Source organism: Malaya genurostris, chromosome 3 (assembly GCF_030247185.1).
Source record: "Malaya genurostris strain Urasoe2022 chromosome 3, Malgen_1.1, whole genome shotgun sequence".
In the NCBI taxonomy this organism is placed as follows: domain Eukaryota; kingdom Metazoa; phylum Arthropoda; class Insecta; order Diptera; family Culicidae; genus Malaya; species Malaya genurostris.
In genome coordinates this window covers 298,521,556-298,546,318 of record NC_080572.1, presented here as the reverse complement: position 1 = coordinate 298,546,318, position 24,763 = coordinate 298,521,556, and the positions used below count along the sequence as shown (strand labels likewise).

At 36.2% G+C, this 24,763-nt stretch overlaps 1 protein-coding gene across 2 annotated transcripts in view; it reads left to right on the top strand.

Moving 5' to 3' along the window:
- LOC131438996 (uncharacterized) overlaps positions 1–24,763 on the top strand; it is a 515,523-nt gene that overhangs the window by 19,392 nt on the left and 471,368 nt on the right. Inside the window, exon 2 of one of the 2 annotated variants that reach the window (XM_058609452.1) lies at positions 3,669–4,615. In XM_058609452.1, coding sequence (XP_058465435.1) covers positions 4,536–4,615 — 80 coding nt within the window. In that variant the 5' untranslated portion in view covers positions 3,669–4,535. The remainder of the gene's footprint in view (positions 1–3,668; positions 4,616–24,763) is intronic. The other variant, XM_058609453.1, reaches the window with a different exon arrangement.

Genomic DNA, 24,763 nt, shown 5'->3' with positions numbered 1-24,763 from the left:
AACTTCGAACCCTCCCATCGGATGACGGTTCGTGACGGTGGCAAATTCAAGTTTTCTGGTGGCTCAATTAATTATTGTCGATGGGAAATCTGTAAATACACATTTCTGAAAACAAATTCAATTAACTAAAAATAGCATCAACCTGCACTCAAGGCTTCACTGACAAAGTGGGACCAAACCGATCTGAAAATTCTGGTTCGAAACACTGTGGCTGTCGCAACTTGTCGCCACGCTTTCAGTCTTTGTGTGCACGTCCCAAAACGAAGAATTCGAAGCGGAAGTCCCATAACTCGCAGGTCCCGAGTCGATAGCCGTTGGGCATGACCTTGCCAGTATGCGCTGGTGATAAAGGAAGAGCACAATAATTTATTTGCCCTCAAGAGTATGTGTATGCTCAAGTTTGGAACCGGTTGCTGACGGGGATGCTTTAATTTACGATCGAGGCTGCCCAAGTTAACCTTTGACAGGGAGAATATGTCAGGCTCGATAGCGAATAGTTGTTTTTTTTTTTTACGAGCAACGACGGTGTGAACAAATTCGATCTGCCCTGGAGGGATGTTTTGTTCGTTTTTCCCCCTAGTGTGGACAATCTTATGCAGTGAACTCTACAGTAATGCTTTCGATCATTGAATGATTATAAATTAAAGCTTGAAGTAAAACAAGAACTGTGTCTGAAAAAACCTATCAGTGATCAATTCACAATCATGCAATCGTGAAGTGTTGTTTGTGATTTTCGATGGAGGCAGAAACTTGAAACTTGAAACTTGAAACTTGAAACTTGAAACTTGAAACTTGAAACTTGAAACTTGAAACTTGAAACTTGAAACTTGAGACTTGAAACTTGAAACTTGAAACTTGAAACTTGAAACTTGAAACTTGAAACTTGAAACTTGAAACTTGAAACTTGAAACTTGAAACTTGAAACTTGAAACTTGAAACTTGAAACTTGAAACTTGAAACTTGAAACTTGAAACTTGAAACTTGAAACTTGAAACTTGAAACTTGAAACTTGAAACTTGAAACTTGAAACTTGAAACTTGAAACTTGAAACTTGAAACTTGAAACTTGAAACTTGAAACTTGAAACTTGAAACTTGAAACTTGAAACTTGAAACTTGAAACTTGAAACTTGAAACTTGAAACTTGAAACTTGAAACTTGAAACTTGAAACTTGAAACTTGAAACTTGAAACTTGAAACTTGAAACTTGAAACTTGAAACTTGAAACTTGAAACTTGAAACTTGAAACTTGAAACTTGAAACTTGAAACTTGAAACTTGAAACTTGAAACTTGAAACTTGAAACTTGAAACTTGAAACTTGAAACTTGAAACTTGAAACTTGAAACTTGAAACTTGAAACTTGAAACTTGAAACTTGAAACTTGAAACTTGAAACTTGAAACTCTAAATTAAAAATTCCAAATTCCAAATTCCAAATTCCAAATTCCAAATTCCAAATTCCAAATTCCAAATTCCAAATTCCAAATTCCAAATTCCAAAATCCAAATTCCAAATTCCAAATTCCAAATTCCAAATTCCAAATTCCAAATTCCAAATTCCAAATTCCAAATTCCAAATTCCAAAACTTCAAAACTTCAAAACTTCAAAACTTCAAAACTTCAAAACTTCAAAACTTCAAAACTTCAAAACTTCAAAACTTCAAAACTTCAAAACTTCAAAACTTCAAAACTTCAAAACTTCAAAACTTCAAAACTTCAAAACTTCAAAACTTCAAAACTTCAAAACTTCAAAACTTCAAAACTTCAAAACTTCAAAACTTCAAAACTTCAAAACTTCAAAACTTCAAAACTTCAAAACTTCAAAACTTCAAAACTTCAAAACTTCAAAACTTCAAAACTTCAAAACTTCAAAACTTCAAAACTTCAAAACTTCAAAACTTCAAAACTTCAAAACTTCAAAACTTCAAAACTTCAAAACTTCAAAACTTCAAAACTTCAAAACTTCAAAACTTCAAAACTTCAAAACTTCAAAACTTCAAAACTTCAAAACTTCAAAACTTCAAAACTTCAAAACTTCAAAACTTCAAAACTTCAAAACTTCAAAACTTCAAAACTTCAAAACTTCAAAACTTCAAAACTTCAAAACTTCAAAACTTCAAAACTTCAAAACTTCAAAACTTCAAAACTTCAAAACTTCAAAACTTCAAAACTTTAAAACTTCAAAACTTTAAAACTTTAAAACTTTAAAACTTTAAAACTTTAAAACTTTAAAACTTTAAAACTTTAAAACTTTAAAACTTTAAAACTTCAAAACTTCAAAACTTCAAAACTTCAAAGCTTCAAAACTTCAAAACTCCAAAACTTCAAAACTCCAAAACTTCAAAACTTCAAAACTTTACTTTTACACTTTTACACTTTTACACTTTTACACTTTTACACTTTTACACTTTTACACTTTTACACTTTTACACTTTTACACTTTTACACTTTTACACTTTTACACTTTTACCCTTTTACACTTTTACACTTTTACACTTTTACACTTTTACACTTTTACACTTCTACACTTTTACACTTTTACACTTTTACACTTTTACACTTTTACACTTTTACACTTTTACACTTTTACACTTTTACACTTTTACACTTTTACACTTTTACACTTTTACATTTTTACACTTTTACACTTTTACACTTTTACACTTTTACACTTTTACACTTTTACACTTTTACACTTTTACACTTTTACACTTTTACACTTTTACACTTTTACACTTTTACACTTTTACACTTTTACACTTTTACACTTTTACACTTTTACACTTTTACACTTTTACACTTTTACACTTTTACACTTTTACACTTTTACACTTTTACACTTTTACACTTTTACACTTTTACACTTTTACACTTTTACACTTTTACACTTTTACACTTTTACACTTTTACACTTTTACACTTTTACACTTTTACACTTTTACACTTTTACACTTTTACACTTTTACACTTTTACACTTTTACACTTTTACACTTTTACACTTTTACACTTTACTTCAACTTCAACAGTTCAACTTGAACCGCTAAACAGACGTAAAGTTAATGCTATTTGCAAAACTTTGAATTTGGACTGCTTTGCACTGACGAGTCTAAGACGAAACGTAAACAAAAGCAACATCGGTTATGTGCCCTAAGCACAAACTTAGGTTAGTAACGAGTAGCAATCCTCAATAAAGGATGTTTGTACCTATTTTGAAGTGAGATGAACTTAAACTCAAGCTTCAACTTCAATGAATAAATCATATTTCGTCGGTTATGTCACTTATGCCATCATATCTTCAGAGCCGGAAGTCACAGCCTACTATTCTTCGAACGTAATGCACAACCCAAGAGTGACTTGCAAATGAGCCTAAGAGTGGAGAGAAAAAAATTGCATTTCGTGAAGTTCAATACTTTACGTCTGCTTTGCGATTTATGTAGGACTTATAAGTAATGTGGCAGCTCTGTATAGACTGCTATGCATTTAACGAGTTGAAGACGAAAGATGTTCAAAAGTCGGTTGATACGCGTTTGAAACTCGAACCTAAGAATAGGTTGCAATGTCTATCGAAATAGGTAGCCATTTTTATTAAATTATTTATTGAATTACAACAATTATTGTGTTTCATTTTGACATTTTAAATAACCTCTATTTTCTTTTTGATCCATTTCAGATGCTAAGTGATTTAATTCTTCAAAAGTGAACTGACATTTTTCTTCTTCTGCTTCTACGGAACCAATCATTCGGCGCTAGGGAAACTGAACTCACATTCCAGTCATGGCCTACGCTGACGAAATATTTTCATGGCAGTGAAATAATACGTGAAGTGAAGATTTTTGCGTACTGTCGGTAACTGATCGGACTTTCCCTCGAAGTTTCGCTGGCTGGTGCACCGACGCCAATATTTGTAAGCACCTCCCTGATAGTGAGCGTCGATCAAGTAACAACTTGACTCGAGTTAGTCACGAACAAGTCTCTCCGATGGCGCAACACGCGACTGGCTAGTGGAGCGAGGAAGCAAAATTAAAATTTTCTCAAAATTGCTAGCATAACCCATATCTGAAACGGTGTGGCGAAGAAAGTAACAAAAAAAAAATGAAGTAAATCGCACACCCGCGTTAAATTACAACTTCGGTTCGGCTATTTTTATGCTGGGCGGATTGCAAATCACGTAGATTTTTTGGGAGGAAATCACAAACCACCGCCGTCAATGGTTCGAGAGGAAAGAAAAAACCGACTTCGGAACGGAGACTAGCGAGTCCGATCGATGCGTGACGAAAATTTTTCAGCCCATTTAAGGCGTTCGTTCATGGTTAGAACCGATTAAAATTTTTATTCTTTTTCAGTGAAAGTGAAAGTGTGATTGTTTTGGTGTAATAATTTGAAGAAAAAAAAATCAATTTGAAGTGTTGTTGAAAGCTAACGAGTGAAATTCATTTTCGGTGTCTCGACGCACCCAAATCTGAGCAGTGTACTTGCTTTTTCTTCTTTTGTTTATTTTTTTTGGCGGAAATCTTCTTTACCGACTCGAACCGTCGCCATGGTGATGTCACTGTACCGGACTATTAAAGGCCACACCGGGACCTACAAGCGCAGGAAGACTCGCGTGCTGGATCGAAGGTGAGTGCGACGATGAGTAGTCATTAGTTGTTTTTTTTTTGCCGGTCTATAAGTTTCACCAGTTCCATGATTGGCATCGGGCATCGGTACTGGCGGTACAACGGATTATAATTGATTTTTGTCGATGACCCTGTTGGGCGGGAAAGCGACTGTTGACCGATGGGGTACGCGATAGAGTGAAAGTGCTGTAGTAGTACTAAGTATGAGCCGGCATGTCCCGTTGGATTTCTAGGTCTGAGATTTCGCCGGTGACGGTGGGTCATTGCAGAGCCGACGTGAAGATTTCCGGCGCCCGAGGCGAGCTAAAAAATAATCGCCCCTTCCATTTTTTTAACAAACACCATAAAGACGAACACACATTATTTCATTTTCCTGTAATGAAATCTCAAGTAACATTTTCAATTTTAGTAAATACTTGTAGCTCTGTTCAGTGTTACATCAGAAATCCCAAATGGAAAGCTTCAAAATCATTCTCAGAATTTTATTCTGAATCCTTTGAAGCGTTTTCTTCCTTGTGGAACAACAACTTGACCAAATTGGTACTGCATAAAGCATGGCTGGTCTAAAATTTGTTTATAAATTAACAACTTGTTTTTTAGACAGAGCTTAGAATTTCTGTTTATAAGAGGATATAAACATTTAATATATTTATTACACTTTGCCTGGATTCCTTCAATGTGATCTTTGAAAGTGAGTTTTTTGTCATACGTTAAACCTAAGTATTTAGCTTGATCAGACCATGTAAATTCCAAGCCATTCAATTTGAGAATGTGATTATTGTTTGGTTTAAGAAAAGAAGCTCTTGGCTTACGAGGAAAGATAATTAATTGCGTTTTTGCTGCATTTGGTTTAATTTTCCATTTTGACAGATAATCACTGAAAATATTTAAACTTCTTTGTAGGCGACTGCAGATCACTCTTAGATTTCTACCTGTGGCTAACAGACTTGTGTCGTCGCAGAATAGCGATTTCTGACAACCAACGGGTAGATTTGGAAGATCAGAAGTGAAAATATTATACAAGATTGGAGCTACGCTCGAACCCTGCGGAACACCGGCTCATTCAGATTTACAATTCTGATAGCTAACCTGAAGAGTACGATCAGTTAAATAATTTTGAATCATTTTCATCAAATAAATAGGATACTGAAAATCAGACATTTTTGCTATTAAAACCTTTGTGCCAAACACTGTCGAATGCTTTTTCTATGTCAAACTCCAGAAGATTTATTTGCTTTTATCATGTTCGTTACTCTGACAAGTTGATGAGTAGTTGAATGTTCATGACGAAATCCAAACTGCTCTGGTAAAAAAATTGAATTCTCATTTTTATGAGACATCATTCTCAACAAGATAATTTTTTCAAAAAGTTTACTGATAGAAGAAAGTAAGCTAATTGGTCGATAACTTGATGTTTCTGCTGGGTTTTTATCAGGTTTGAGGATAGGAATTACTTTAGCGTTTTTCCATCTTTTTGGGAAGTAAGCTAATGAAAAACACTTGTTGAAAATTTTAACCAGGAGTCTCATGGCAACATCGGGAAGATTTTTATTAAGAATATTAAAAATTCCATCATTACCAGGAGCCTTCATGTTTTTAAGTTTCCTAATAATTGATTTAATTTCATCAAAATTCGTCTCAATAATGTCATCTTTTGATAACACTTGGGTTGAAATATGATCATATTTCAGTGAGACTTCATTTTCAATAGGACTCACAATGTTCAAATTAAAATTGTGGACACTCTCGAACTGCTGAGCAAGTTTTTAAGCTTTTTCGCCATTTGTAAGAAGTATTGGATTTCCTTCCTTGAGAGCAGGAATTGGTTCCTGAGGTTTCTTAAGAACCTTAGAAAGTTTCCAGAAAGGTTTAGAATATGGTTTAATTTGTTCAACTTCTTTAGCGAAATTTTCATTTCGCAAAAGAGTAAATCTATGTTTAATTTCTTTTTGTAAATTCTTAGCTATGTTTTTATAGCAGGATCACGAGAACGTTGATATTGTCGTCGACGAACATTCTTCAACCGAATGAACAGTTGAAGATTGTCATCGATGATAGGAGAATTTAATTTAGTTTGAGCTTTGGGAACTGAAAGATTTCTTGCTTCGATAATGTAATGATTCAAATTATCAATTGCTGTGTCGATGTCCGCAGAATTTTCTAAAATAGTTTCATGATCCACATGATTTTCAATGTGAGATCTGTAATCCGACCAATTTGCTCTATGATAGTTGAATATAGAACTAATTGGATTAATTAAAGCTTCGTTGGAAAGTCTGAATGTTACAGGAAGATGATCTGAGTCAAAGTCAGCATGTGTAATTGGTTCACTACAAATGTGACTTTGATCCGTTAGAACCAGATCAATTGTAGACGGGTTTTGCACGGAAGAGAAACAAGTCGGACTACTGGGATAAAGAACTGTAAAGTAACCAGCTGAGAGTTGATTATGAAGTATTTTACCATTACTGTTATGTGGCCTACAATTCCACTGGAAATGCTTGGCATTTAAGTCCTCTATTACGAAAAATTTCGGTCGATATCTTGTAAGGTTTTTGCAAATCGACTTTAATAAAAATTTAATTGTTCGCCGGTGCATTGGAATGGCAAATATGCTCCAGCGATGAAATAAATTCCATTAATGGTTTCAACTTCGATTCCCTAGCTTTCAATAACTTTAGTATTGAAAGAAGGTAAAATTCGATGCTTAATTTGCCGTTGGACAAAAATGGCAACTCCACCACTCATTCCAGTAAACCTGTCAAATCGATGAACCACATAATGTGGATTACTTTTCAATTTTACATTTGGTTTAAGAAAAGTTTCTGTCACAATGGCAATATGAATTTTGTGAACTTTGAGAAAATTATAAAATTCATCTTCACTCGATTTCAAAGATCGAGCATTCCAATTTAAAATATTCAAATAATTATTTAACATCACTGTTAAATTTTTAATTCATTATAATATTATTTGCGAATTGCCATCCGATTTGAAATGCTTCAAAAAGTGATGAAGTCGAATTCATTCGGATGATCATTTGAACAAGTTGATCCTGTAGGTAGATCATTTTATTTTCAGTTATATCGCCTAAATCAACTTCATTTAAAGAAGCGAATGGTATTGAAGGAATATTTGTAGGTAGACTGCCATTAGAAGAAGATGATATGGCCGATCTACCTATTAATAAATTGTTTTCGTTAGAAGATGAACTGCAAGGCGGTCCTCTGTTTTGATTATTTACATTAGAAGAAATAGGTGGTAGATTTCTACCTGATATACTAGCATAACTGACATTAGAAGAAGATGATGACGAGGTCAATAAATTGTTTTCGTTAGAAGACGAATTGGCAGGCGTACCTGTTTTTTGTTTTGAATTCGAAGAAATAAGAGCCTTAGAAGAATTATGCGTGGCATTTGTAACGGTTTTTTGATTTTCAGGTATGTTCAGTAAACTTAAGGTCGTTGATTTGACTTGTTGTCTAATCGAACGAGCGTTTCAATTTTTTTCCCTGACAGGACATTTCAAATAATTGGATTTATGATTTCCATTGCAATTTGAACATGAAAATTTATCAATGGTTTCATTCATTGGACAAACGTCTTTCGAATGCGATTTACCACAATTCAAGCACCGTATATCCATATGACCATTTTTGGTTCCATGGCCGAAGCCTTGGCAACGACGACATTGCGTAAAGTTTGCAATACGATTATGCCGTTTATAATGTTCCCAATGAATTTTAATGTGGGAAATGAAACGTACTTTTCTTAAAGTTTTCAAATTGTTTACATCACTTCGATTGAAGTGTATTAGGTAAAGTTCATTGGAAATTCCAGAGCGTGGTTTAGAAGTACCATTCGCTCTTTTTTTATAAGTATTACTTGGGAAGGGGCAAAACCAAGCAATTCTTTTAGTTCATTTTTAATTTCATCAGTACTTTGATCATTTGATAAGCCTTTCAAGACAGCCTTGAAGGGTCTGTCTGATTTTATATCATATGAATAAAATTTATGAAGTTTCTCGGACAAATATCGAATAAGTCGTTCGTAATCTTCCAATCCATCAACCAAGACTCGACATTCTCCTCTTCGTCCGATTTGAAATGAGACTTTTACTTCCGAGAAAAAAGTAGACAGCTCAGTACGGAATGCTTTGAAGTCGGAAATCATCACCGTCACTGGTGGCATAGATTGATGTTTCTCCCCAGAATTTTCTTCTATGTCGCTACAATCAGATTCAGGAAGAATCTCGTAAATATTGTTAAACGGCATAGGATCAACGGAAGGGAAATCCGTCCGTTGTCTTTAATTTTTACATTCAGATTCTATAAGATCGTGAATGTTATTTGAAAAATGTTGAATAACGGATTGTGATTTATTCCGTATTGAATTTCCGGTTGAACGCAGGCATTTTTGAAATGAATGAAATTTTAAATTAAATTAACTAGGCTAAATTAGTCTTCGATTAGACTCATAGCTAGCCTTAAAAAGGCTGATTAATTTCTTAGTCACTCTTTGTATCACTTGGTCACTCAAATATCACTTTTTGTATAGCCTTGAGAAAGGCTGACTAATTGTTAGTCTTTAAAAAGACTGTTAGTGATTCAGGTAGTCTTGAAAAAGACTGAAGCCTTGAATCAATGAAACTTTAGGTAGCCAGAAAAAATTTCCAGGAGCCAAGAGCTATAAGCGTGCGGTGCGAACGACTGTTCAACACCGACGTTCATGAGTTATTGTTTAGGGCGCGTATCACGTGTTCGTTTTACTCGGAGTCAGAGTAGCCCGCGTCTAGGTTCAAAAACGAAAACGGTATAAGTGAGGGTCACAAAAATATTCACAAGAGGGACGGAGAATAAATATTCTTAACAAAGGGAGATAAAATTGATCTGAATTGACGAAAAAATCATAAAAATTATGTGCATTTTCGAATGTTAATTGAGACAGAAAGTGATGAAAATAAGTTTACGACAACATTTGAATTAACTGCATCGTTATTCTATAGTACGAATGTAGTTATGAACAGCCTTTCGACAATTTCATTTCGATCTGAGTATTTCAATAGGCAGGACAATACCGGGTAATTCAGCTAGTTTTAGATAAATTTTTAGATGAAAAGTGATGAATAACAAAAAGTACATCCAATTTGTTATTCTCGCGAACGGATCCAAAAAAGTTTGCGGACAAACAGTCCATGTTGGATGTTTTCGGGCTGGGGTGTTCCTTGAAATTGAAAGATTTTTTCTTTGACTTTGGCAGCGAAGCCGGCCTGACTTAACCGACGAAGCAAGGGAAATCTCCGATAGTCTTCATTGTGGAACTCTTGTTCGAGAGGGTGAAATCGTTAATCGAAAGTGAAGCAAGTTAATTGGAATCAAATTAAAATCGTTCATTTGAAATCAATTCTATTGGCTATTGGTCAAACTATCACCGCCCGTAATTCCCTTTTTCCGAAGTGAACGCTGACAGCAGAATTGGCAAACCGGCCGTCGAAAATGCGATCAGTAACAGAAACCCGATCCAATGAATCATGGTTCGATTGAAAATCAGAATTCTCGTTTCTGATCCTCTTCCAGAAGCTCTCACATCGCAAATGAAACGGAAAGCAAGTTTCGGTTCTAAAACACGGCGGCGCTTCGCTACTTTGGACACGCACGTTGGATCTGCTATCAGCTACCGTGGCGGCTGTCAAAGATTATTACAACGTTTTTCTTTCATAGTAGGCGACGACGAAAACGGGGCGGCAGTAGTTCGCTTGAAAATTAATTGCCCAGTACATTTTACACGCGACACGAGACAAAACGAAACAAACTGGCAATGTTCTGATAGCCAGCCGAGCACATGCCAAACCGTCATAGCCTACTAATTGGATTAGTTCAAAGCATTTAACCAGACCACATCGGAGTCCAAGTCCGTTCAGTTCGTTCTGTTGGACTTGTCAGAATGCTGATAATCCAGTGCCAGAAGCTAGACAGTTTTCGGTTCGATTGTGCTGTCAATCAATTGTCTCTCTTTCAGACCGAGTGGATGTCATCAGAAAAGCTGCGAAGTACCGGCATATTTTTTCTGCGAAGGTGTTGTTTAACAGTACTCACTTTTTCATGGTTTGATAATAGCTAATGTTAAAAAATGTTACAAAAATTACAGTTTGTGGTAAGTTTTTTGATATCCTTGAAATCGCATTATAAACGGGTAGGTAATGTCCGAGACATAACTGGATAACGTGAATACGAACAAAACTGATATGCCCTGACGAGTCTAAGACGCAACGTAAAGAAAAGTAAAAACTGAAATTGGTTCGTGCGGGCATCTACTGTTCTAAACTACAAACTGGAATAGTTTGGAACCGAGTTTTTCGAAAATTTTTACTCGTTTGCATCGTCGTTCTAAATGACGATTTGAAATACTTTGAAGCACTCATCGCTCTGTGATTCTCGGGTTGTCAGTTCCAGGGGGCTGATCATCAAAGCCTGATGTTTCATTTACGAGCCTCAATCTGGAAGAATTCTTGGCGCCCGTAGGTACGGAGCGCTAGGCATGCATTGATGCTGTACGCTAAGAATCGGATTCGGATGAAATATTAAACCTTCCAACAGGATCTACCAGGTGCCCCGGTGTGAAGTGGCTGTTACGATATCAATGTGACGATAATGAACATTTGGTGTGAACCAATCTTTATCTTTGTTTGATTGGTATGTCATTTGCCAAACAAGGGTAAAGTCGGATGAGACGCCGTTCTGGGAGATTTTCTGCCCTTTCGAGTTTGTAGCTATAGATGTGCTCCAGAGTTGTGAGTGGCAGTGTGAATTCATCTCGTGAGACACCAACAAAAAGGTAAGTAGAAGTAGCGAATTATATTTTATTAGTAAATATTTATAACTGATAGTTTTCCGATACGATTATTTTCTTGCTTCTACGAACTCTACCAAAGCATCGTAGTGCTTTTGCACGTCATCCGGAAGGGATCCAAAAAAAGGGATAATGTGCTGAATATCGTCTCTAGGCAGCAATCTATTTTCTGGATGGTTGCAGAGTTTATGAATTACACTAGGTGTGAACGAAAGTAGATTCGCGATGATTTTAAAATCATTTAATGTTTGAAGAAGATGCTGTAAAGTTGCATTATTGGGAAATATATCAGTTTTGACATCGTTCAAAACGGTAATTATATTAGAAAGTTGCAAAGTTGTGTTAGAAAGAGATCCTTCCTGAACTAGGTAAGTAATTGCGTTTTCACTGTTGAAAAATGCAGCAAGATGCAACGATGTTCCACTGGAATTCTTACCAACATCCTTATCAATGTGTTTCTTTTCTATCAAGTATTGCAACATTCCGAGGTCGTCATAGACTGCAGCAAGATGTAACTGCAGCAAGATGTAGATCTCCACCGACAGGACCATTCACATCGGCACCGTTTTCCAGTAAAAAAATCATAACACGATGCTTATTTTGTAAGGCTGCTGTGAATAGAGGCGTTGCTCCGAATGCGTTGAGTGCATTTATATTTGCAACTTTCCCGGAGAGATACTGGACAACGCTGTAGCTTCCATGAAAAGCAGCTGTGTGCAGGGGAGTGTCGTTCTTGGCATCACAGATATTGACGTCAAACTGCTTTTCTTCCACTAGAAATTTCACAACCGATAAATCGCCACCCTGGGCAGCAGTGTGTAACGCAGTCCAACCCTCGTCATTGCAGGCATAAAGATTGGCGCCTTCATTCAGGAGCAATTTTACTACATCCAACTTACCGGCAGCGGATGCTATTATTAACGGTGTATGACCATCTTTTGTGAGCTGATCTATGCCCTTATTTTCTTCTTTCAGTTTACTGACCAGATATTTTGCAGTTTCTAATTTGCCGTAAATCGCAGCCAAATGTAAAGGTGTGTAAGATCCTTGTCGTTTTGTTAAGAGTTCAACATTTTTTTCCACTATTTGTTTTACAGTTTCAACAGCGTCTTTTCCTATAGCTATTTGTAGTACTGCTGAATCGTCATTGGGGTCGAAAAAACGTACAATATTGATATGACCGGCATTAATTGCCACAATTAATGGTGTATTTCTCAGATTGTCGTGCATGTTTCGAAGGTTTTGGTTTTGACTATCAAGAAACTTGACAATTTCCAAATGTCCAACATCGGGACCGTCGTTAGTCTGTAGTTTGGCCTTATTCTCGTGTCCTGGAGCGTGGCGCAAGCGTGCCCATGCGGGTGCCATTATCGGACTCACAGAACCGTAAGTCATCGTGGACTTGGAATCAAGTCTGGCTCCTTTGCCGGCAAGTAATTTCACCACATCCAAACAGCCATATTCAACTGCAATGTAGAGAGGTGTTCTCTCATAACGATCCTTTGCATCGAGGATGTTTTTGGGGTTTGATGCATGGCTTATTATTTTCTCAATCGTTCCATGATCATTGTTTTCGGCTAGCATGTGAATGACGCTAGCAGAACAATAGCCGTAATTGTTTTTTAATTCACGATCAAAGTCTTTAATCAGAATACTGTATGTAGATGCATATTGCCAAACTGAAGCAACATGTTGTGCACTGTCTTCTGTTAGTAGTTTTAGTGCTACTCGTAAAGTTTCTTCCTCTTTCTGTTGTGCCTTCAACTCTATCCTTGTCACTTCTTGTACTAATCGATGAATGCTCAATATGCTTTGTTTTTCCTCACCGTTCACCATGGAGTATTTTACAAGTAAGCGTACGGCCCCTTTCAAATTCTCTTCCTCATTTCCAGCCAAATTTAAAAACATGCCCCTTCTGATATTGTCTGGTGAAAGATAAGCAATGACATTTAAAATATCCAACGCAGCTTTCCCATATCGTTCGTCACATTTGATTCGATCGATTGTGATCTTCCAAGTTGTAAAAGTAGTTTTGGAATAATCGTTGTCTAAGTTGTGAAAATACCCGAGCTCATCGGAAAAACGAAAGTTGAGTATTTCGGCTTTCTTGATCTCGTATTCTTCCAAGTATTGCTGGATACTGTAATCACCCGTTATTCTCTGGTCATCAATATATGCGATTGCTTGCTGAATCGCCAACGGAAAGCATTGCAACGTATTTACCAATTGCTTAATTTCCTCATCTTGGGAGTGGTCATCATCTTGAATCTGAAAACCTTTTTTCACGAAAGCCACTGCATCCTCCAATTTTAGTCCTTGTAGCACCATAACAACCATGCGTGAACTCCATTCACGATTACGAGATGTGATCAAAATATAAGGCATTTTATCTTGTGGGGAAAGTGCCGTGAGTGGCAGGAACTGTTTGATATTTCCTATTACATCTACATTGTCAAAAACGAAGAGGCATTTCACTTTCGCGAAACGTTGATATACCAAGTCTACAATTGTTTCTTTATTTCCTACTTCCTGCAGTATTCCTAGTATCCCCGCTAATCTTTTAAAGGACTCATTGAGGGAATCTTCATTCTCGGCATTAATCCATATTATATTGCCATCATAATCCTTACTGTGTCGATCGATATATTTTCTGGCTAGTTCAGTTTTTCCAATCCCGCCCAGACCACAGATGGCAGTCATCTGCGAGAGAACGGTGATTTTGTTGTTCGCTTGATTTCGCTTTAAATTTTTGTCCAACAGCTTCAACTCCTCTTCTCTTCCTGTAAACAGTTCTACCGATTTCTTTGCTTTGAACCACACTTTATTCTGCTCGACACCACACTTGCTCTCGATCATTTGTTCCAATTTTGTTTGATTTGATAATTCGATACCCATTTTTTTCAAATACTTCAAAATATTCAATATTTTACACTTTACTTCTTTTAGTAATTCTTTCAGTCTCGGCTCCATCAAATTCTTATCGTTTTTGTTAATTTTTTTTAAATATTTCCTCTTTCATACTCTGGAAATTTTTCTGATTTAAAACATAAGGGTAATCCGTAAATTGAGCGCTCTTACTTTCTGCTATATTATCTTCAACGTAGGTATTTTTCATTTTTTCAAAGTCTTCGCAAGAGAGAAGTCGACGATAACCGTATTTCCCAGTCTCACTTTCCGACTTTTTCCTGTAGTATCTATTTTTTCCTTCTTGTATTACAAATAAACCAGCTTTTTCATAGAGACTAGCTGTATTCCATTCACAGTCAGCGCTCAAATATTCGTACTTAATGTTGTAGCCCTGTTTTGTACTGTAAATTTTTTCACGTTTCGACATTCCTAAAATTACACCTTCAAAAATCGATCTGCTTTGGTTGCTGGCCATATAATTGATGGCTCTGTTGGATGCATCCATTGCTAACTTCAGAATCGCTTGTTTGGGACCTTCGTCTGTAGTAACTCTTATGAATTGCATTTCGAAGCTTTGGAAAATATGAAAACCAACCGCCATTAACTGCATTCGGAACTCACTTGGGCTTTTCTGAGAATCGTTTATAAGATTCAACAAATTGGTCATCTTTTCCTTGTTTCGTTTTTTCCACTGATAGCTTCCTAGCTTTCTTCCAGCCGCCGCTCCAGCATCTGCTCCCATTTCAGCAATTACTTCTTGAAAGCCCAATGCCATTCCCAAAACTCCACCGACAGCTCGACCAATATATTTTAAACCATGCTCCAAAACTGTTGTTGAAAGTTTACCAATTTTCTTAACTTTACCTTCCAGTAGCAGGTGGTAGACAAGTAGTATGGTTTCAAAATATTCGACAAAATATTCGACGAAGTTTTCGCACCTTTCGCGTACGTTTTCTTCCACTTGCAGCGTGCTCGTGGTCGCCATTTTATTTTTAATAATTTCTCGTCAACAATCTTTTTTTTTCACGAATCGTTCAATCTGAAACCAAAAACTGCGTTATCATAGGTATATTTTGGCTTTTCAAAACATAGAAAAAGAAAAAAAAAAAACATCACACTCACGTTCACACGTTTCACTTTGCGCAGAGGCACATTGGAAATTTATATATTTTTAAAATATTACTTCTCTCGCGGATTCACTAATTTCTCCGATCAGACTTGTTTTTGCACACTCTCTGATCGAAACAACCAAAATGACGGTATCTTATGCGTTGTTCTATATTTATGTATGCAGCAATCTAACGAAACGCCGTTATCAATTCATGTCGGGTGAGGAAAGTCACACTACGCAATCATTGTGAAATCCGTTTTTTGAACTGTGATCATTGTGTACGCTAAATGTCTGTATGTGTATATTAATATTAGTGAATATGTATGGATGGAACATTTTTATTCACTAAATTTTCTCAGAGGTCTTCACAAACTTAGATTCCGGTGATAGGTCTTTAAATCTTCTATCTTCTATGTGTTGCTAATGTTCTCCGGTATGCGTGGACCGATCTACAAATGATTTTTTTTTGTTCGAAAGGTAACGTTTATGCGGAGGTTTTAGGCTATATTACATAATCATTGGAGAAAGTGAAGAAAGCCCAGAAAATTGTTTTGTATAGAACTGACAAAGTTTCCACACAACGCATACTAGATCTTCGATGATTGTTTGGCGCGTATCCATTTATGCAATGCTTGCCCACTGGAGAGCATAACATGAATACTAGATTATTATAGAATCGTTTGGCGCCAAACGAGCTGATTTGTGTTCAAATATTAGAGCCTACTTGATTGATGTGTTTCTTTATTTCGATGGTCAATAAAGTATGGGCGCTTGAGGTGTACAATGGAGCAATTCTATTTGAATTCTAAGGACGTGTTTTTTTTCTGCGGCTTAAAAGAAATGCGAATATAATTTGGTGAGTAACGGCACCCCCGTTCATCTCAACTCCAGTAGTCATCTCATGTGCGAAAACTAATTGTCAGAGTGAGATCTGTTTCTCTCTGTTCGGTAGATTGACTTTCAGGTGCATTCGTTTCGAGTTTTCGCTTTTAAGTACAGTTATTTATTTGAACCCGAACGTCTTCAGTTGGCCCAGACACGATCCAAATTATATCAACCCGTTCGAGACGTTTTTGGGTATATTTGTCTCTAAACAAGCGTATTTCGAAATTTCAAATTATTTGCGTTTATGAACTATGAACAGTTCCGTACAATGAACTTTAACCAACACTTCTGCCGCTTTTACGAACATCATCGATGGAACAGGGTTCGGGATGTGATGATCACATTGATATTTTTCACCTCTTTGAAATGATTCATCGACTTTTTCGCATACTGAAAATTTAAAACCTGTTGAATAATATCATCTAAGATGCACCTAACGCGAGCGTTTCGTAAAGCAGAAGATTGCATCGAAAATTAAAATTTCGTGCGAAAACATTTGATTTTTACATGCATTGAATTTTTCATGCTGCAAATGGATGTAAGTTTGTATGTTTAGAACACCAAACGATTTCGTATAATATTGCGGTCCGGGCAGCGCTCTAGAGTCTTTCTTGGCGTAGGTTTCGTCGTCGATCAGGATGCACCGCAAAACACGCTGCAAAAAATTAAGCCATTTCAGAGTGATAACTGTTTGAATGTTGCTAACTACTTATCGATACACTCCTTATGACCCTGTAACTCCGGTACCGGAAGCCGTATCGGGTTAAAATTCAATAGCAATCTATGGAACCATAAGACAGTGATTAAATAGCCTTTCTATATGAGAAAGGCAAAAAACCGTTTAGGCCAAACATTTAGGTGTGCTCAAAGTTGCCATCCAGTATTCGGAACGATTTGCTCATCTCTCAAAAATCGATGGTGGCGAAGAATTATTTATTTCCAACGTAATAACTCTTTAAAAGTTTAGCTGAGTTTTATCATTTAAAGAACCGTTCTTCAGAATTTATTTCTTAAAAATGTTGATGAGAATTTTTTTTTCTCTACATGAAATTTACAAAATCGAAAATTTTTTTTGATGCCGAAACTCTAAAAACTGCATGAAACATCGAAATTTAGTGTCATTTCAAAAAAAAATTTCTTTGAAAAAATCAACTTTTTGGGACTTTTTGATATTTTTTCTAAACCCAAAAAGTCGAATTTTTCAAAAATTTTTTTTTTCGAGATGACACTAAATCTCGACGTTTCATGCAATTCTAAGCCATTTGGTATCAAAATTTTTTTTTCGATTTCGAAAATTTCATGTACACCCCCCTATGGTGATTTTTCAAGATATATGAAAATTCCACTAAGTGGACTAAGAAGGCTTTTTTTAGATTAGCATCACTGATTACAAATAGGCAACGCAAATGTCAAGCACTAATTTGGAAAAATGATGCTGACTGTGTGACATAAACACTGAAGCATGCTTTTGTGAACTACTCGAATCAATCTGAATCAATTGGTGACAAAATTAGTATTCAAAATTATTTAACAAAAGTATGAAACATATTTTCATGAGACTGTTATGAAAGAAGAGAAAGGCATTATCACACCACTAGGTGTATTAAGAACGGTTTTTATTCTTATCAACACTTTTACTCCTGATCGTCGTAACAGATTCTACTCGCTTCACTTTCAGCTATCGACATCCCCTTTTAATAGCTTTGTGACAAATCCAGTCGGTTGAATACAATTTTCTATAGTTAGTAACAGATCGGCTGAAAAGTTCGTATCGTTTCTATGAGAGGGCGCCACTAGAATTAAATCCATACCATTTTCAGTTAGTACCAACTTTCAAAAGATACGTGTATAAATTTGACAGCTGTCTGATTATTAGTTTGTGAGATATTGCATTTTGAGTGAAGCTACTTTTGCTTTGTGAAAAAAATGGAAAAAAAAGTACGGGTGTGTAATGTCAGAGACATAACTGGATATCGTGAATACGAATAAAACTGATACTCTTTCTTTATACTTTCGAATATCAATTAGTTGATCGATTGTGTGAGTTGTGCAAGCTTTCCTTTTTTTCATTACTAGAATTTGAAACGATACTTCTAAACTAAAGTACAGATTAGTTACATTAAACATTCTGACACACAATTAAATATTACGAAATAACCAGTATAGTTCTTCATGATAAAGTGATGGTGGTTCTGAAAGGAACCTTTCATTAATGGTTTCTAAGTCGATGCTATGCATTTTATATAGCAAATCAGCAGAAAGTTCTACTACAAACTACAGATGGTTATAAAATGGGCCGTATAGAGTACAGTAACGTAAAATTTCGCATAATTCTTTGAGAGTATTATTACGGTTCTAAAAAGAACCTATTTAAAGAATTCTGGAATTAGGAACTGGACCAGAGTTTACTAACTAAATTCAGAACTTAGAACACACTCAGAATTCAGTTGTATTTTAGTTCTAGAACTACAATTTCGAAACTGAAATCAGTTCCGGAATCATTTTCTAGAATCCAGTTCAGCACGCAGGTTCTGAATTCTAAACCTATATTCCGGAACTAAAATCTGAAACTTGAAGACGACGAAAAAGGTCTGCTTTCATTGACGACTGCTCCACCTGACGATTGAAGTCCAAATGAGCGCACGACCTGAGCGTTTGAGGTTTGGCACCACGCTAAAGGTCTGCTCTCATTATTGACGACCGCTGCGGTCTCGACGATTGAAGTCCAAATGAAAGCACGACCTAAGCGTTTGAGGCTCTATACCACGCGAAAGGTCTGCTTTCATTGCCGACTGCTCCACCTGACGATTGAAGTCAAAATGAGAGTTGCGACCTGAGCGTTTGATGTTTTTAACCACACAGAAGGTGCACTCTCCGAAGCTGCTCCCACGACGTCTGCTTGGATCCAAAGCACAAGAAGAAATGATCGATTTTCGACCACGGCTCCCCTTTTATACGCAGTCAGTTGAAGATATGTGCCTGACTACCTTAAAATCGTCGTCCTTGCGCGAAAAAGCCAAGCAAAAGTAAAGAGTTTTCCGCGTTGTTTTCAAATTTTGAGAAAACCAAATTTTTGAGTTGTTTGTGGTTATCTCACACTGTTCAAAATATTATCCTAAATTCCTAATCATATTTTTGATGAAATGGTGAAAGAATTATGTTGCTGCCTTTATAACAAGTCGAGATATTTACGATTAAGTTCTGCCCATTCTTCCATATGGCTAATTTTGAAAAGGCACCCCATAGTAAAGTAAGTCGTATTCACGACAAAAGGAAGTGTTGATGAAACACTACTTTTTGATGGAAAAAAGTGCCGCCGATACCAAAAAATGGCTTGATGAGTGTTATTCAGACTCTGCACCGGGCGAAGCAACAATTCGTAAGTGGTTTGCAAAATTTCGTACTGGTCATATGAGCACCGAAGACTATGAACGCAGTGGACGTCCAAAAGAGGCTGTTACCGATGAAAACGTGAAAAAAATCCACAAAATCATTTTCAATGGCCGTAAAGTGAAGTAGATCGAGATAGCTGACACCCTAAAGATATCAAAGGAACGTGTTGGACATATTATTCACGAATATTTGGATATGAGAAAGTTTTGTGCAAAATGGGTGCCGCGTGAGCTCACAATCGATCAAAAACAACAACGAATTGATGATTCTGAGCAGTGTTTGGAGCTGTTATATCGAAATAAAACCGATTTTTTTCGTCGATATATAACAATGGACGAAACATGGCTCCTTCACTTCACTCCGGAGTCCAATCGACAGTCAGCTGAGTGGACTGCACACGATGAACCGAACCCAAAGCGTGGAAAGACTCAACAATCGGCCGGTAAGGTTATGGCGTCTGTATTTTGGGATTCGCATGGTATAATTTTCATCGACTACCTTGAAAAGAGAAAAACCATCAACAGTGACTATTATATAGCGTTATTAGAGCGTTTGAAGGACGAAATTTCATTTGAAGAAGAAAAAAGTTTTGTTTCATTAAGACAATGCACCGTGTCACAAGTCGATGAAAACCATGCTGAAATTGAACGAATTGGGCTTCGAATTGCTCCCTCATCCACCGTATTCTCCAGATTTGGCCTCCAGTGACTTTTTCCTGTTCGCAGACCTCAAGAGAATGCTCGCTGGTAAAAAATTTAGAAGCAATGAATAGGTTATCGCTGAAACTGAGGCCTATTTTGAGGCAAAGGACAAATCGTACTACAAAAATTGTATCGAAAAGTTGGAAGATCGCTATAATCGCTGTATCGCCTCTGATGGCAATTATGTTGAATAATAAAAACGAATTTGGCAAAAAATGTGTGTTTCTATTAAACGATTCGAACTTTCCAGCCGAACTGTTAGCTTGCAGCGAGCAACACGTTTTCGATCCTCAGACCTGTCGTTGAAATGTAAAATGAACAACAGTGGTGCTAGGTTGCTCCCTTACGGATACTCCGGACGAGTTAGTGAAACTTGAGGATTTTGTTCAACGGACGGCTTGTGTGTTTTGATGTTTTGTTTTTCACAATGTTTTTGCTTTTTCATAGCTAGTACAATCTTCTGTGGATAGCTGGTTTATTAATTTCTCAAAATACAGGAAATTTATTCAATATTTGATTTTTAGCTTCATTTAGTGTGTCTTTCGGTATTTGCTCTTGCAGGTCCTTATCGTTTTTGTTAATTTTTTTAAATATTTCATCTATTATGCACTGTGAATCCGCATGTTCGAAGATATAGGAATAGTCAGTAAATTGCGTGTCTTCGATATGCTCTATATTATCCCGTTCATACTCCGCCTCCATTTTATCAAAATGTTCGAACGAGAGAAGACGACGATAGCCGTATTTTCTAGTATTTCCATTTGACTTCTTACTGTAGTAACATTTTTCTCCTTCCTGCATTACCAATAAGCCAGCTTTTTCGTAGAGACTCGCGGTATTCCAGTCCCAGTCAGTGCTGCCAAATTTATATTTGATGTTGTAACCATGCTTTCTACTGTAAATTTTTTCTCGTTTTGACTCTCCCAGAATTACACCTTCGAAAATGGATGTACTTTGGTTGCTTGCCATGTAATTGATGGCTCTGTGGGTGGCATCCTCTGCCAAGTGTTGAATCGCTTGTTTGGGATCACGATCGGTGGAAACTCTCATGAATTGCATTTCGAAGCTTTGGAAAATGTCAAACCCAACCGTTACTATTTTCATTCTGAATTCACTTGGACTTTTTTTCTGAGAATCGTAGACCAGATCGAACAAGTTGGTAATTTTTTGCCGGTGGTGATTTTCACCAAGAATGTTTACGATCATCTTTCCTCCGACTGCTCCTGCCGTGGCTCCTATTTCGGCCCCGGGAGCTGCTAGGCCCAGTGCCAATCGTAACAGTCCACCCGCAGCTCTGCCAACGTGTTTTCCCGTCTTTTCAGCTAATTTGCTAGCTTTCGTTTCTTCACCTTCCAAAATCATGTAATAGGCACGTAGTTTGTTTTCAAAAAAATGCACCAAATATTCGATGAAGACTTCGCACGTTTCGCGTACACGACACACATCTGCTTCGACTTCCTGTTCGGAGATACTCATGATCACAACACTCAATTTTTTTTAAAGATTCGTTCAATCTGAAAATAACTATTGCCTCATTATACTATTGCAAGTTTTCAAAACGAATAATATCTCACTTACATTACTTTTGTTTTCTCTTGAAAATTAACCGGATAGTAAGTTATTTATCAACGAATCAGAATCGTTTCCGGGTAACAGAATATCATCTAAACACTTTTAACGAAACATCTAAACTGAACGTGTCGGGTAGTCGTAGTCCAATATTTATGAACATGCCGTTATCAATAAATAGTATGTTGTATGGGAACTTTAGATAAGATGAACAGCATTTAATTGTAAATTTTGCCAATGCTTTCGGAACATGACGAATTTCAATTCATTATAGGAAAGGTTTTACTTGGAACAGTTGAAATGTACAAAAAAATAGCTCAGATTGAGTTGAGAGTGGAGATCTAGTTGGCCACGTCGAATCAAAGCAACCACTGATTTGTAGTTATTTTGAATAGAAATTCATTTCTAGTTTGTTTATTGTCAAGCATAGAAGTTCATTTGCCTAGCTCTTCTGTCATTTGACGGTGAAGGTTGTGGTGAAATTTACCTTAGACTTAGATGGCTTAGATAACGAATGCCGCAGTGCATGGAGTTTGGAGTGAAGTCTGACGAGGGAAGTAATCCGTACGACGGAAGCATAACAAGTTCGTCGCGATACATTTTGCGAGCTATTTATCAATTTGATTGTGTTGTACTGGGTTCGCTCGAAAAGTGAGTAAAATGTTATCGACGATGTTTACGTTCGATTGAACAAACTTGTTGTAATTACAGGTGATAACGGAGTGTTCAAATCGCGAGCATAACTTTGGGTCAACAGTAGCGTAAAGAGTAAAGAGTAAAGAGTAAAGAGTAAAGAGTAAAGAGTAAAGAGTAAAGAGTAAAGAGTAAAGAGTAAAGAGTAAAGAGTAAAGAGTAAAGAGTAAAGAGTAAAGAGTAAAGAGTAAAGAGTAAAGAGTAAAGAGTAAAGAGTAAAGAGTAAAGAGTAAAGAGTAAAGAGTAAAGAGTAAAGAGTAAAGAGTAAAGAGTAAAGAGTAAAGAGTAAAGAGTAAAGAGTAAAGAGTAAAGAGTAAAGAGTAAAGAGTAAAGAGTAAAGAGTAAAGAGTAAAGAGTAAAGAGTAAAGAGTAAAGAGTAAAGAGTAAAGAGTAAAGAGTAAAGAGTAAAGAGTAAAGAGTAAAGAGTAAAGAGTAAAGAGTAAAGAGTAAAGAGTAAAGAGTAAAGAGTAAAGAGTAAAGAGTAAAGAGTAAAGAGTAAAGAGTAAAGAGTAAAGAGTAAAGAGTAAAGAGTAAAGAGTAAAGAGTAAAGAGTAAAGAGTAAAGAGTAAAGAGTAAAGAGTAAGGAGTAAAGAGTAAAGAGTAAAGAGTAAAGAGTAAAGAGTAAAGAGTAAAGAGTAAAGAGTAAAGAGTAAAGAGTAAAGAGTAAAGAGTAAAGAGTAAAGAGTAAAGAGTAAAGAGTAAAGAGTAAAGAGTAAAGAGTAAAGAGTAAAGAGTAAAGAGTAAAGAGTAAAGAGTAAAGAGTGAAGAGTAAAGAGTAAAGAGTAAAGAGTAAAGAGTAAAGAGTAAAGAGTAAAGAGTAAAGAGTAAAGAGTAAAGAGTAAAGAGTAAAGAGTAAAGAGTAAAGAGTAAAGAGTAAAGAGTAAAGAGTAAAGAGTAAAGAGTAAAGAGTAAAGAGTAAAGAGTAAAGAGTAAAGAGTAAAGAGTAAAGAGTAAAGAGTAAAGAGTAAAGAGTAAAGAGTAAAGAGTAAAGAGTAAAGAGTAAAGAGTAAAGAGTAAAGAGTAAAGAGTAAAGAGTAAAGAGTAAAGAGTAAAGAGTAATGAGTAAAGAGTAAAGAGTAAAGAGTAAAGAGTAAATAGTAAAGAGTAAAGAGTAAAGAGTAAAGAGTAAAGAGTAAAGAGTAAAGAGTAAAGAGTAAAGAGTAAAGAGTAAAGAGTAAAGAGTAAAGAGTAAAGAGTAAAGAGTAAAGAGTAAAGAGTAAAGAGTAAAGAGTAAAGAGTAAAGAGTAAAGAGTAAAGAGTAAAGAGTAAAGAGTAAAGAGTAAAGAGTAAAGAGTAAAGAGTAAAGAGTAAAGAGTAAAGAGTAAAGAGTAAAGAGTAAAGAGTAAAGAGTAAAGAGTAAAGAGTAAAGAGTAAAGAGTAAAGAGTAAAGAGTAAAGAGTAAAGAGTAAAGAGTAAAGAGTAAAGAGTAAAGAGTAAAGAGTAAAGAGTAAAGAGTAAAGAGTGAAGAGTAAAGAGTAAAGAGTAAAGAGTAAAGAGTAAAGAGTAAAGAGTAAAGAGTAAAGAGTAAAGAGTAAAGAGTAAAGAGGAAGTTTCGAATCGAATCATCGTCGAGGTCAAATCAAACAATGAGCGGTCCACATTTCATCATCGCTGCTAATGTCAAAACTGTTGAAGTATTAAATTGTATGAATTTAGTCGTTTATTTTTCCCGTGAAATAAAATTGGCTTGACGACGACGAGTTACTCGTTTGTAATTTCCAGGTTTTTATATCCAAACCAAAACCGGTGATCGTTTTGGCAATTATCTTACCTAAGCCGAATTCGGTTGATTCATTTCAGCTGCACTCTACATGATAGACACCAGTTGCATGTCTCATCATTCGAAAGAAAAAAGCAATACCCGCTCGTACATTTCTTCTCTCTTTGAAGCGTTGGTATGCCATTAACAAAACAGCAGCAGTAGCGCAACGATCGTCGCATATTTGCTCGTTCAACTACTCAGTTACTCAGTTATTTGAACAGCAAACCGGCAGACCCCGGTCATCGCTGTTTTGTTGTGAATAAACAGCGTTCCACTTGG